The sequence below is a fragment of the Adiantum capillus-veneris genome, chromosome 23 (genome assembly GCF_014529385.1).
Source record: "Adiantum capillus-veneris isolate H3 chromosome 23, ASM1452938v2, whole genome shotgun sequence".
NCBI classification, from domain to species: domain Eukaryota; kingdom Viridiplantae; phylum Streptophyta; class Polypodiopsida; order Polypodiales; family Pteridaceae; genus Adiantum; species Adiantum capillus-veneris.
This window is the reverse complement of record NC_140953.1, coordinates 30,369,240-30,381,404: the sequence shown is the minus strand read 5'-3', so window position 1 is coordinate 30,381,404 and position 12,165 is coordinate 30,369,240. Positions and strand designations below refer to the sequence as shown.

At 41.7% G+C, this 12,165-nt stretch overlaps 1 protein-coding gene across 1 annotated transcript; it reads left to right on the top strand.

Annotated features, from left to right (window-relative positions):
• Positions 1 to 1,462: 1,462 nt before the first annotated feature.
• On the top strand, positions 1,463 to 6,900 carry LOC147427582 (DNA (cytosine-5)-methyltransferase CMT3-like). The gene is made up of 22 exons (XM_086496982.1): positions 1,463 to 1,974; positions 2,181 to 2,236; positions 2,312 to 2,408; positions 2,494 to 2,598; positions 2,805 to 2,927; positions 3,009 to 3,111; positions 3,208 to 3,425; positions 3,514 to 3,579; positions 3,660 to 3,914; positions 3,993 to 4,051; positions 4,127 to 4,193; positions 4,275 to 4,517; positions 4,593 to 4,679; positions 4,759 to 4,827; positions 4,902 to 4,988; positions 5,157 to 5,244; positions 5,325 to 5,446; positions 5,582 to 5,686; positions 5,790 to 5,833; positions 5,907 to 5,976; positions 6,142 to 6,245; positions 6,449 to 6,900. Exons 1-22 carry the CDS (start codon positions 1,726 to 1,728, stop codon positions 6,654 to 6,656), a joined length of 2,625 nt encoding a protein of 874 aa, XP_086353108.1. The 5' UTR covers positions 1,463 to 1,725; the 3' UTR covers positions 6,657 to 6,900.
• Positions 6,901 to 12,165: the final 5,265 nt, after the last annotated feature.

Genomic DNA, 12,165 nt, shown 5'->3' with positions numbered 1-12,165 from the left:
AGAGGGACATTTTATAGGTGGCATCATCGTCTTGACACCTTCCCTTAGGCCAACTCTCGTTGCGTTCATGTTTCATATGTAGACTTTAGCTAGCCAGCTATAGGGCTAGCTACAACTATTGTCATTAACACATGGAAGTGGGAGGGTTGCCACTACTTCTGAGTTTAGACAACCCAACATTAGAGAGCGAGTGTCCACAGTGGCACAATTTGATTAAAAAAAAAAATGAAAAGCTTTCCTTCCTGGACCCACTAGGCCATAGGCTTACTCTTGGGAATGGGGATGTGCCATGTAGTGTACCAACGCAAAACATGGACATTGCAACTTAAACCATTGTTAGCAAGACAAGAGCACAATGCTTTCCATCACACTATAATTAATTGTTTTCTTGTAGAGGCATCGTGTTTGTATCTAAAGCTGCCTCTCCCCCTTGTGAAAAATCAAAACGTAGGCAAAATAGAATTTGTTACTTGCCTTCTCCTGGCTAGCCTAAGCGCACGGGCATTTGCCTACATGGATTTAACTTTTTCTGGCTGGTGGTCGTTGTGAGATAGGCCCTCAACTCCATTCTCTCTCCTTCCATGCACTCCTCCTTATAGCTACCGCATTCTCCTTTGCGAACCATTGTGGGCAGGCCTTAAATTTGGAGGCCATTTTGGGCGTCACTGGCATTTTGGGCATCAAATGAAGGCTAGAATGGTCCACAAAGGCTTCACCGTGAAACTTTCTTACTAGGGGCAAGGTGTCATTAGACTCCCAAGTATAAGGAGTAAGGTGTCATATATATATATATATATATATATATTCTTATATATATATATATATATAATGTGTTGTAACTTGTGTATTCTTATTATCTCAAGGTTAGATACTTCAAATGTTTATTATGAATGCATGCATGTGTAGAGGTGTCACTTGTTATATTGTAGTGACATAGTATCGTACAATGTTAAACGTCATTTGAACTGCACAACTCAAAAATCGATTGACGCTCAACTTTTATAGGTTGAGTGTAATTTGAAGCTCGATAAATGTAGACTAAGAGTCGTATATATTTAACCAAAATCTAAAGGAGGGAGTCAACTTTAAGGCCTGATTGTGGGTTCCAGCTCAATGTGCTCTAAATTCGCACCTCGACTGACCAATTGAAAAACGTTTACCCTTGTTGACTAGTGGCTGAATTTATCTTGTGCTAAGGCTCTCTCCTGTGTGGCGCGTGGCCTGCCTTCGAGCTGTACTAAGTACATGAGGGTATGAACTTAGAAGTTTGAACAGATAGGACTGAAGAGAGCAATCACTCTGCCATCTCATCTAAGTAGATAGGACTGAAGAGAGCAATCACTCTGCCATCTCATCTAAGTAGGTACTTATTTTCAAATTCAAATTATGTGTTGCACTGCCCTAGCATTTCGGAGGCAAAACGGTAAAGTGCCTACAAATTTCCCGCCCACTAGGAAAGTTTCAAAACCCTCTAGTCGAGTCTACACAAATCGACTCCCTCTTGTCTGGCTCTTTTGGCTTGTGCTCCATTTGCACGCGCTTCCAGAGCGAGCTCGCCATAGCCAATTCTCTGCAGAACATCCCCTCTGCGTTGTGTCTTCTCTGCTTCTATTCTGCACCAATTGCCACTACGATCTCTTCAAAAGCTCGATCTGGCTCTTCGCACAAGCTCAGGCCCTAATACCTCTATCTCAGGACAGCTAGGAATCCACCCAGTGCTCGAGAATGCCTGCCCGAAAGACAATCATCGTGGAGAGTGCAAGCGAAGGGGAGGAGGACCTCGTGGAATTCAAGCAGAGCAGCAAGAAGCAAAAGGTCGAGGGTTCCAAGCAGGGGACTTCCGGAAAGAAGAAGAAAGAGACCTCTCCCAAGCAGGCCAAAACTGCAGGAATAGCCCGCTTTGTAGGGTCGCCCATCAAGAAGGAGGAGGCTGCTAGGAGGTGGCCAGAGCGGTATGACACCAAAAAGGGCAAGGTAACAGCTGCTTTTAACAGTCGAGTTCCTGCAAAAGGCATTCTTTTCTCCTTAAGTTGCCTAAAAGTTCTGTACCCATCTCTTGATTGGGCAAACTACGTGTCCTGTCTGGTATAAGATGACTGTATGGTGCAGTATCATGGTGTAATTTAGAAATTGACCAAAACAAGACTATGAGTTATGTAAGCTTTGTATTCTTGTCGCAGAAATCTGAAGAAGATGACAACGATAAGAAAAGAAAGCTTCCTGCTGAAGAGGAAACGTAAGCCTCCTCAGTGCCTGGTTTAAAATGAACACAGACAAACATCATTCTCACATTTGATGTCTTTTTGGGCAGTGAGGAAGTAAGTGGACCATCAAAATGCATTGCACATTATTCCAAAGCAGAAGTAGATGGAACTACCTATGAGCTTGGAAATTGTGTGCATGTGCATGTAAGTAGCTTTTTACTTCAGTCCTGAAGCTTCTTGATATAGCTCCCCAGGCCTCTGAAAACTACTCAGTTTTTGTTTTTCCCAGTCTGGAGGAGAGCAGGACTTCATAGGTCGAATTATTGAGATGTTTGAGGATGACAAGAAAGACACATGGTTCACCTCACAGTGGTTTTACAGGGTTAGCGATACTGTAAGGTTCCAATTCTTGCTTGAAGTAGTTCTATGGATTCTGCCTCTTGCAAGTTGTTTGCCATCATCCTTGCACAATTGTGCCTGATGTTTTCTACCATCAAGATTATTTCCATAGAATCTGGAACTCGATAATTGAAACCAGGAATCCTCCTGATTTTGCTTCCTTCTTTGCTTTCTTCCTGACTGATCTCTAACCTGTTTCAGGCTATCAAAATTGTCGATGATGTGAAGCATGACAAAAAAAGAGTATTTTACTCTGAAGTCAAGGACTTCAATGCACTGGATTGTCTGGTTTCAAAGATAAAAGTTATCAGATTATCGCCCACTGTAAGTTTTCTCAGTGAGCCTCAGTGCATAAATGCATATCGGAAAGTTTTTAATGGTGTCTGTCGTGTAATCTCTATGTAGATTCACTTCAATACACTAAATCCAAAGCCAGTTCCTCCATGTGATTACTACTATGACATGGGCTATGATATATCTTACTCGCGATTCTACACCCTACCTCCAGGCAAGTGGCCTTTGAATTTTGTCATCTGTTCTTATGCTTGCACACAATTAACATAATTGCATTGTGGCTGATGGAGAATTGCTGTTCCTTGAACAGAACTTGAATCTGGCACTGATAGTTCAGACATCACAAATTGCAATGATATGTCGATCGGTCCAGCATCAAGTAGCCATTCTGAAAATAGGAGTGATAATAATGAAGCTACATCAGGAAACTGCAAGGAATATACATTGCTGGATTTATATTCTGGTTGTGGTGGCATGTCAACTGGTCTCTCCATGGGAGCTGCACTTTCATCCGTGAAGCTTGTTGCAGTAAGTCTCATTGATTCTGTGCTTTCCAGCTTAACTTGATAACTCAATTTTTCCTTATGTCTCACTAGCTTTAATTCTGCTGTATCAGAGATGGGCACTTGATTTGAATCCAAATGCTTGCAAAAGCCTTGAGTATAATCATCCAGAGACACGGGTTTGTATCTAGAGCCTTGACGTTGGTTATCTCTTGCCCATTTTGATTTCAAAATTTTATTGACACCAAGACATTTGCAGGTGCGCAATGAGTCTGCTGAGGATTTCCTAGCACTTATCAAAGAATGGAAAAATTTGTGTGATAAATATGTAAAGAGTGAGGATGTTGATGACAGCAAAGCCCGGGGACGTCGCAAAGGTGTGGTTGTGGCTTCTGATGATGAAAGTGAAGAAGATTCTAAATCTACTGAGCCTGGTGAGTTTGAAGTTGAGAGGATAATTGGCATACGGCATGCCAGCACAGAGGAGTCAAAAAAGGCTGGGATTGAAATGAAAGTGAGTATATCAAATTGGTTGTTCATGTATTATTGTTTCGATTGTGGTGTCCTTAACTCCATAGCTCATATGAATCAGGTTCGCTGGAAAGGATATGGACCCAGTGATGATACATGGGAGCCCTTAGACAATCTAGAGTAAGTAGTTCCTACTTGCCTTTCTGGTCATTGTTTGGATTTAATTTGGTGACTAGAGCAAATTATGTTTTTCAGGACGTGTGAAGATTGTGTCAAAAAGTTTGTTGTGGAGGGAAAGCGGAAGAATATTCTCCCTCTACCGGTGAGACTCTTGATTGGTATTTTGGTTTATCATGCATTGTTCACTTGTCTCAACAGTGAAATAATCTATTTATTGTTCCAGGGTGATGTGGATGTCATCTGCGGAGGACCCCCTTGCCAGGGAGCAAGTGGATTCAACCGCTTTAGGAACAAGGAGAACCCCTTGGAGTGTGAGAGGAACAAGCAAATTGTTGTGTATATGAACATTGTTGATTATCTCAAGCCACGGTTTATACTTATGGAGAATGTGGTTGATATACTTCGATTTGCCAACGGAATCCTCGGGAGATATGCCTTGTCCCGCTTGGTGAATATGCACTATCAGGTAACTGCAGAGATCTACAGGATTGCATTGGAACGATGCAAATATTATGATTCTAACAACTCTGTTGATTATCAGGCCATGCTGGGCATGATGGTAGCTGGTTGCTATGGACTGCCACAATTTCGCATGCGTGTTTTCTTGTGGGGAGCTGCACCTCAAGAGGCAAGGCCTAAGTTTCAATTTATTGAATACAAGCAATCTTTACTCTGCAATGCATGCATCTAATGAGGTGTTACTACAGAGACTGCCTCCATACCCCATGCCATCTCATGATGTCGTTCCTAAGGGTGGGATTCCCCAGGAGTGGGAGGTAAGGGCAATGCTTTTAGACTTAGTAGCTTGGGAGTATCTCTCCTTGTGATTCTGACTAAACTCATAATGCAGCGAAACATGGTAGCATATGATGAGAAAAGCAAGCCAACCCTGTTAAAACCCTTGACATTGGGCGATGCTCTCAGAGACCTGCCACCAGTAAGTCATTTCTGTTTGGGTCTGAATTGATTGGATCAATGTTTTTGAACAGAGTAATGTACATGAAAATCCCTAGAAAAGCCAATATCCTAGACAAATGGACAGTCGTAAATCATTTGATGGAATCTGTGAAAATTGCCAAGTAATAATATAAATGACCCATTGCAGGTGGAAAATTCAGAGACCCGTGATGAAATTAACTATGGAGGAGGCGCTCGAACAGATTTCCAGCGTTTTATCAGGCTCCCCAAGGATGGTAATATGTGCTCTTGCGGTTGAGTTATGTGAATTTTGTATTGAAAATAGGCACTGAGCACTGGCATTGGGCTTATGCAGTTCTTACTGGAGTTAGCACTGTGGCTTCCTGTAAGAAGCAGAAAATGATGCTGCATGATCATAGACCATTGAACTTGAACACTGATGATTATCAGCGAGTCTGCAGAATACCCCGCCAGAAGGTTATTACTTATGACTGCTCCTCATGCCTTGAGCTAGTCAAAATGATCATAGATTACTCAGGACACTGTCTGGTGTCTGCTATTTAAGACCATTTGCTTTATATCGACATGTGCACATCTATCTATGTATTACAGGGTGCCAACTTTAGGCTTCTCCCAGGAGTTATAGTGAAGGAAGATAACACAGTTGCTTTGGATGAGACTGTGGAAAGGGAACTTTTGCCTTCTGGGAAGCCGTTGGTAAGCAACTGGGGCATGCTTTGACAATTTTTAATAAATGATTTTAATGACCAGCTTTGTCCATCTTCTACAACTCAACATCCAAGTGAACTTAAAATCTTAGGTCCCGGATTATGCAATCTCTTTCGTCAAGGGCAGGTCACCCAAGTGAGTATTCATTCATTCACAGCTTTCTTGGCAGGAATTCTTGTATGCTCAAACATGTACTTGATGTTCTCAGACCCTTTGGGCGCTTATGGTGGGATGAGACTGTTCCCACTGTTGTGACACGAGCTGAGCCTCATAATCAGGTTGGAGCTAGGTTCTCTGATTGAAAATTTAGTTTATATGTCTGTTGGTCTGTAGTCTTATGCCTAATAATTGACCAGCTTTACTCCTTACCTCTGATAGGTCTGCTCCAGTGTTTGCCCAATGAATATATGTAGAGTTCTTGCTCATTGTTTGATGTTTTGCAGGCTATCTTGCATCCGGAGCAAGATCGTGTCCTCACAATTCGAGAAAATGCACGCCTGCAGGGTTTTCCTGACTACTACAAGCTCTTTGGGCCTGTGAAGGAAAGGTAGGGAAGGTGGCTTGCAACCATTTAATGATGACCACTCAATTGCATAGTAGGCTACCATCAAGACCTTCTGATTATGTTATTGCATGTAATCTCTCAAGGACATTGCTTCATCAAGGCATGCATGAAGTTCTCAGAAGGTCTGCATGTTGCATATGGCCGTTGTAAGGTGGGCAAAGCAAATCTGACTCTAATGCTTACAGGTACATTCAAGTTGGCAATGCGGTTGCGGTACCGGTGGGAAGAGTGCTGGGGTATAGCCTGGGCATGGCAATAAAACTGCTTGCACCTTCTGAAAGTACCATGGTACTGCCACCAAAGTTTCCACAAGCCTTGATGAACTCTGCTCAACAGATTAGTGACCTTCCATTGGAGCCCCAAGAGAACGAAGAGGAGGAAGCTGATGAGTGAGCTGTACACTGGTTGTCTCAACAGCCAACATTGAACTAAGGAGTCAGTGGGAAAGACAAAGAAGGGAGTTGGTTGCCTGCACTCGGGGCTCTCTCTCGGAGCCTCAACAATACCTTTGCCCAATTTGGCAAGGAAAGCCTCGTCTCCCATGTAGGCCAACATTGATTTTAGCACTTTCTTATTGTGGATGTAATTCTTTCCAATAAGAAAGCTGATTAATCAATTCCATTGTGACAATGCTTTCTCTCTGTCTCTCTATTTTTTCACGGTGCCATCACCTTTGTATGTTATCACGTGAAGCTTCTTGCTGAGTATTTAACAGATTGTGGCTACGTGGTAACGTCATTGATGGAAGGAAGTAGGATGTATGTTTTGAACTACAAGATGCAATCTTGGGCTGATCAGTAATAGCCACGGCTCACCAAATATGCCAGGGGCTGCAGCGTCCGTCTATTGCTTCTACTACGAGCCCTTGCGCTCTGTATGTGCCGAGTGGCTCACTCCTATCGTGCATGTATCAGTGTGACCTAAAAATAAAGAGGGGAGGCGGGGATTACGAGGGGTTGTCTATGGCTTCTTGTATGTTCTCCATCAGAATTCTGGTTATATTTTCTGCCGCCCTGTTGTCTAGAGTAGAGGGTTTGTGTTCTTCTGAGTTGGATTGCTTTTGGGTGTCACACCCAGTACATGCCAATGTCCCGCAGGATCAAATTCCTCACATTGTAGGTTGATACTTTTTAGTGTTTTGTATGCACCACCTGCTAATCAAAGTTAGAGAATAGTTATTTCAGATTTAGAAAATGGTGGTAGTAGTAAAAAATAACCTTATTTCTGCTCTTCCAAATGATCCACAGGAAGGGGTAAACTTTACCATTGAAATCAGAGGCTTGCTGATGGCTTTTGATCTTTAACAGTTGAGTAGATGGGGGAAGGATTCTACTTTGAGGTGGCATGTAGAGTAGAGCCTATCTGACAGCCTTGCCTTTAAGCTTTTGTCTCGTGCCCATATTGCTTTGTGGAGCACTAGCCATAGTAGAAGAGTTTTTTTTGGGGTGAATGGTTGGTTGAGTCCCAGATTTTGGCAAATTTAAAGTACCATTGTCTCCTATCCAAGGAGACCCTCCATCTTCTAATGGGGATAGTGTGTAGAAAAGGGAAGAGTGGGGTGTGTCGGGGGTGTGTCAAGATGAAAAACCCCACAGTTGTAGGGGAATTTAGAGGAGTTAATCAGTTGACTTCCATCTATGCTCGATTAAGTTCCAAAGATCTTTATTGTGGATTTTGGGGGCAACATGAGGCCGGATATTCAGTTTGTTGTCTCACAGGTCAGTAGATTTATGCATAGCCCAGGGTCTAAGCATTGGCGGGTTGTCAAGAGGATTTTCCGCTACCTTAGTGGCACTTTACTTCTTGGCTTGTTTTATCCCAAGGGTGGATCATTGCCGTCAGACTTACATGCTTTTTTGGACTCTGATTGGGCTTGTTGTTTTGACACGTGAGTGTCCACAAGTGGTTTTTGTTTCATGCTTGGCAGTTCATGTATATCATGGTTGAGCAAGAAGCAACCTGCTGTGGCCACTTCGAGTTGTGAGGCTGAGTATAGGGCAGTCTTCACAGCTACGGTTGAGTGTGTATGGCTCAGACTTTGGCCTTTGGCCTTTGATCGGTTGAAGGTTCCAACCAAGGAGAAGGATATATAGCATCTATCTAATCCGGCGTTTTAGAAGAGCGATCCTAGCGAGTAAATTTGCCAAGAGAATTGGCCTATCTCACCCACATCTTTGAGCTTAAATTGATTTTTGAGAATCTCAAGATGATTTTTCGGTCCCTTCTAGCACTTTACCTAGCCTTTTGTATTTGTCGTCGAGGATTTTGACCATGTTGAAGTCTCCCATCATGATGACTTCAGCTTCGGGAGTGTGTGGAGGGTGTTCCAAAGGGAAGCCTTGTCTGAAACCGATCCCCTTGCATAGATGGAGACCATTGTGCAGTAGAGAGGATGGGTTATTGGAGCGGCGACCCCAACAAGGTTTGTTGCTTCGTTTACTTGAAATCTAAGAGGGATGCCTAGCGCTTAACCGCCTGATCCGTTGTTGTCTTAGCCCATCATGGAGCTTTTCTGGCCTAAAAAACCACCTCAAGCATACATTTCTAGATCTACCTGTTTGCCGAGGATCTTCCTACTTGCACTAGTACCTTGCAGGCAGTTGCAAGCACCCATACCTCTGTCTGTGTCCACTCTCTCTCAAGCTCAATGCCATCTCTCATACTCCAAGCATGCCTCAAAATTGCTTCAACTTCTTTTCTCATAGAGCCTTCATGAAGATGCCTACAACTTGCTTGTCTATCCTCACATATCTTGTTAGTATACCTGCAATGCCCACCTATCAATTTTTTCCACCAGCATGTATGTTGCATAGTTTGTAAGGCCCCCATATGAGGAGTTGCCAATAATGCACACATATATGACGGATTCTAGCTTGCACATTGATGAGGTCTTTATTTGTGATAGTATATGGTATAGAGCTAATTGGGAAGTCCAACCTTGGGGTCCAAGGTGTGGTGAGAAAGGGGTTCAGAGGCAACACCCTTGAAGAAGATTTTAAAGAAATATTCCTTAAAATACTAGGCCATATGTACATGCCATATTACTATGGCCGGTGGTCGATAATTATGGTTGATGGTCAGTGGTCGGTGGCTATAGATGGTGGGTTGGCAAAGTCAATACCGCACATGCCACACACACACTTATCTACCACCCACCCATAGCACTATATAAAGAGGTCATTTTCATGAACCATGGCATCCTATGTCGAAGGATAACCAACCCCTTGTATTTTTGCCTACTAGCTCTAGTTGTCTATATTGCCATCTAGCTCTATCTTGAGAGCGCATGGGTGGATGACACCATCTCTTTGATAGTGCTTATCTAAATTTTGATTTTCAATATTCTACTTTGTGCCATATCTCTCTCTACTCTTCTTGCTACAAGATTCTATTTTGTTCTATATTTCTTACACAATATCAGAGATTTAGGTACTCGTTGCTAAGATTGTACGAGAAGTACTTGTATTACCTTGCAAAATCAATGCCTTATTATGTTGACGTCTTCAAATGATACAGTCGATGCTACTTTGCTACAATTTTTCCACCACCGGCCTTCACGGAAGGCAAGCTTGATGGCACCAACTATACTATGTGAAAATTCAAAAAAATTGCAATTTTAGATTCATATGAATTGTTGGATAAAGTGCAAGGGAAAAATGGTGCTAACCCAAAGTCTGTTGCAACAGCTAATTCAAAAATTCAAGTCTTGTAATTCCTCCAAATGCTACTCTTCTATGTGCTTGGAAGAGAAGGAACACAAATGCATTGTGCACCATTATCATGTGTGTAAGTGATTTTGTTCTCCCTTTGATTCAGCATACAAGACCATATTAGGTATTTTGGTAAAAATCCCGCATTATGGGAATCTCCAAATCGACCAAATTCATGTAATTTGGGAATTTTCCGCTTAAAGTGGGAAAAAAGTAGATAAACTTGTTGATGTGATAGAGCAAAAATCTTAAAGAATTGTGGTGTTGATAAACACCAAAGTTTGTGGATGCACAAAGCATGAAATTGAAAAATATTGATAATGAAATAAAACAAAGAAATATCAATACAATTAAAGATCTTGTTTATAGAATTGACTATTGTAGTAAAAATAGAAGCTCCGCATAATCTACTCCAAATTGGATTTCATGTCCAAACTTTGATCCAAGCGTGGTTGATGTGCACGAGCAAGGCAAGCTTTAGCTTTTAGAGCATGCCTTTCTGGAATCTTAATTGTGGAAAATGGTCCTTCTTTCTTGGGTCTTCATGACCAAACAATTGCATCTGCAAATTCCCACACATGCGGGTCCTTATAATTGACAACCCAAAAACCCTTCCAACAATTAGTGTAAGCTTTAGTATCTGTCATTCCACTCTTTCTTGCCCAATAGTGAATCAAAAGTTTTATGTAGTTTGGTGATATAGGCTCGTTATTAATGTTTGATAAAGCCATTGCAAGCCAAACTGGATAGATTTCCTTGTCACTTGCAACTAGCATAACAAAGTCACCTTGGTGCACATTAGACAAAGAGTCAAAACTCTTCCCTTGGTTTATCTCGTTGAGGACCACAAAAATGATGATTGAACTCTTCAAGGCCTAGGAATCTTTCTGCTTCATCTTGTAAGTTCATTGTAGTGCATTGTTGGTTATAAGATTCTTGAGTTTTTGGCCAAAAATGTTCGTACTCTGATATGTTCCAAGCTCGTCAATTACCTTAGTCTAATAATCTATCATAGGCCTATAATATTGCGGCACATTTGAACCATTTCCTAAATTTTGCCAAAACTTTAAATAATTCTTAAGCCTTGAAATCACTTCTTCATGGGCCTTGACATACTTTGCCATTGGTACCAAAGGTGGATCTCCATGTGGTAACATTGGATTGCCTTCTATGTCTGTTTTCCAAGGGCGAATAATTTCACTCGAGTTTGATACACCTGCATGTGCCTTATATTGCATCATTGGCGTCTCATCTTGCATTAAAAACCTAAACTGAAGTGGTTTGGAATGGCCAACAAGTATGTCTTGTCTATTACAAAGATAGCCATCACAATGTTGCTTGAAATCAGGGACCTTTGTGAGAAATGAAGATGAGCTATTCGTTAGTGTATCCATCAAATGTGGCAAAGTATATGTTTGTGTAACTTTTAACTTCTCTGAAAACTTTTTGAACATGGTGTCTATGTCCTCATGTGTAGGCCCAATCATAAAAAATCATGGCTGGATGGTTTTGAAAACGTCCCTTGCAACAAGCATTGACAAATAGGCAAATAAGTATCGATTTTTTTTCCCCCTGCACAATTATCTAGTTGTAGTAACAAATTCTCTGGCAACTTGCAAAATGATAACCCCGATTCCACTTCCATAGTTTCTAATGGTTGTGCAATGGGCTCTTTCCATCACTCATGTTGTGGAGGTCAAAAGCATCCCTTGAGTTCAAAGCCTGTAGAACTAATATATTGCTCCTTGGTAGTCCATTTGTTGCTAGATCACCAAGAGAATGCTTATCTATCGCCTCTAGGTTATGTAAACAATTAGCAATTGAGCTAATTGTAAGATTTGGATCAGCTGCCCAAAAACCATTCAAGACAAAGTGATTGTAATGACCTGCTCCTTGTCCATGAGTGATCATACCTATCAATGGCACATTCAAATTGTATCCTAATCTACACCCTTAGGAACAACTCATAATCTAGGAATCGTAGTCTTCTTTTAATCCATTTGATCATGAATTATGCATACATACTTTTGTGGTTGAGTTTTGGAATATGTGTGCCATGCATAATATAGGCTCCTGCAACTCTTTTGTTGTGCCACGTGAAATTCTCTCTCTCTCTCTCTCTCTCTCTCTCTCTCTCTCTCTCTCTCTCTCTCTCTCTCTCTCTGTGCGCTTATGTCGCACGTGTCAATGCA

Bases quoted from the DNA above. Each gene is read 5' to 3' on its own strand.
- LOC147427582 (XM_086496982.1), top strand. From the start codon at position 1,726: ATGCCTGCCCGAAAGACAATCATCGTGGAGAGTGCAAGCGAAGGGGAG. The intron at 3,112-3,207 runs GCAAGTGGCCTT...TTCCTTGAACAG, and splicing joins ATTCTACACCCTACCTCCAG to AACTTGAATCTGGCACTGAT. The intron at 3,580-3,659 runs GTTTGTATCTAG...AGACATTTGCAG, and splicing joins ATAATCATCCAGAGACACGG to GTGCGCAATGAGTCTGCTGA.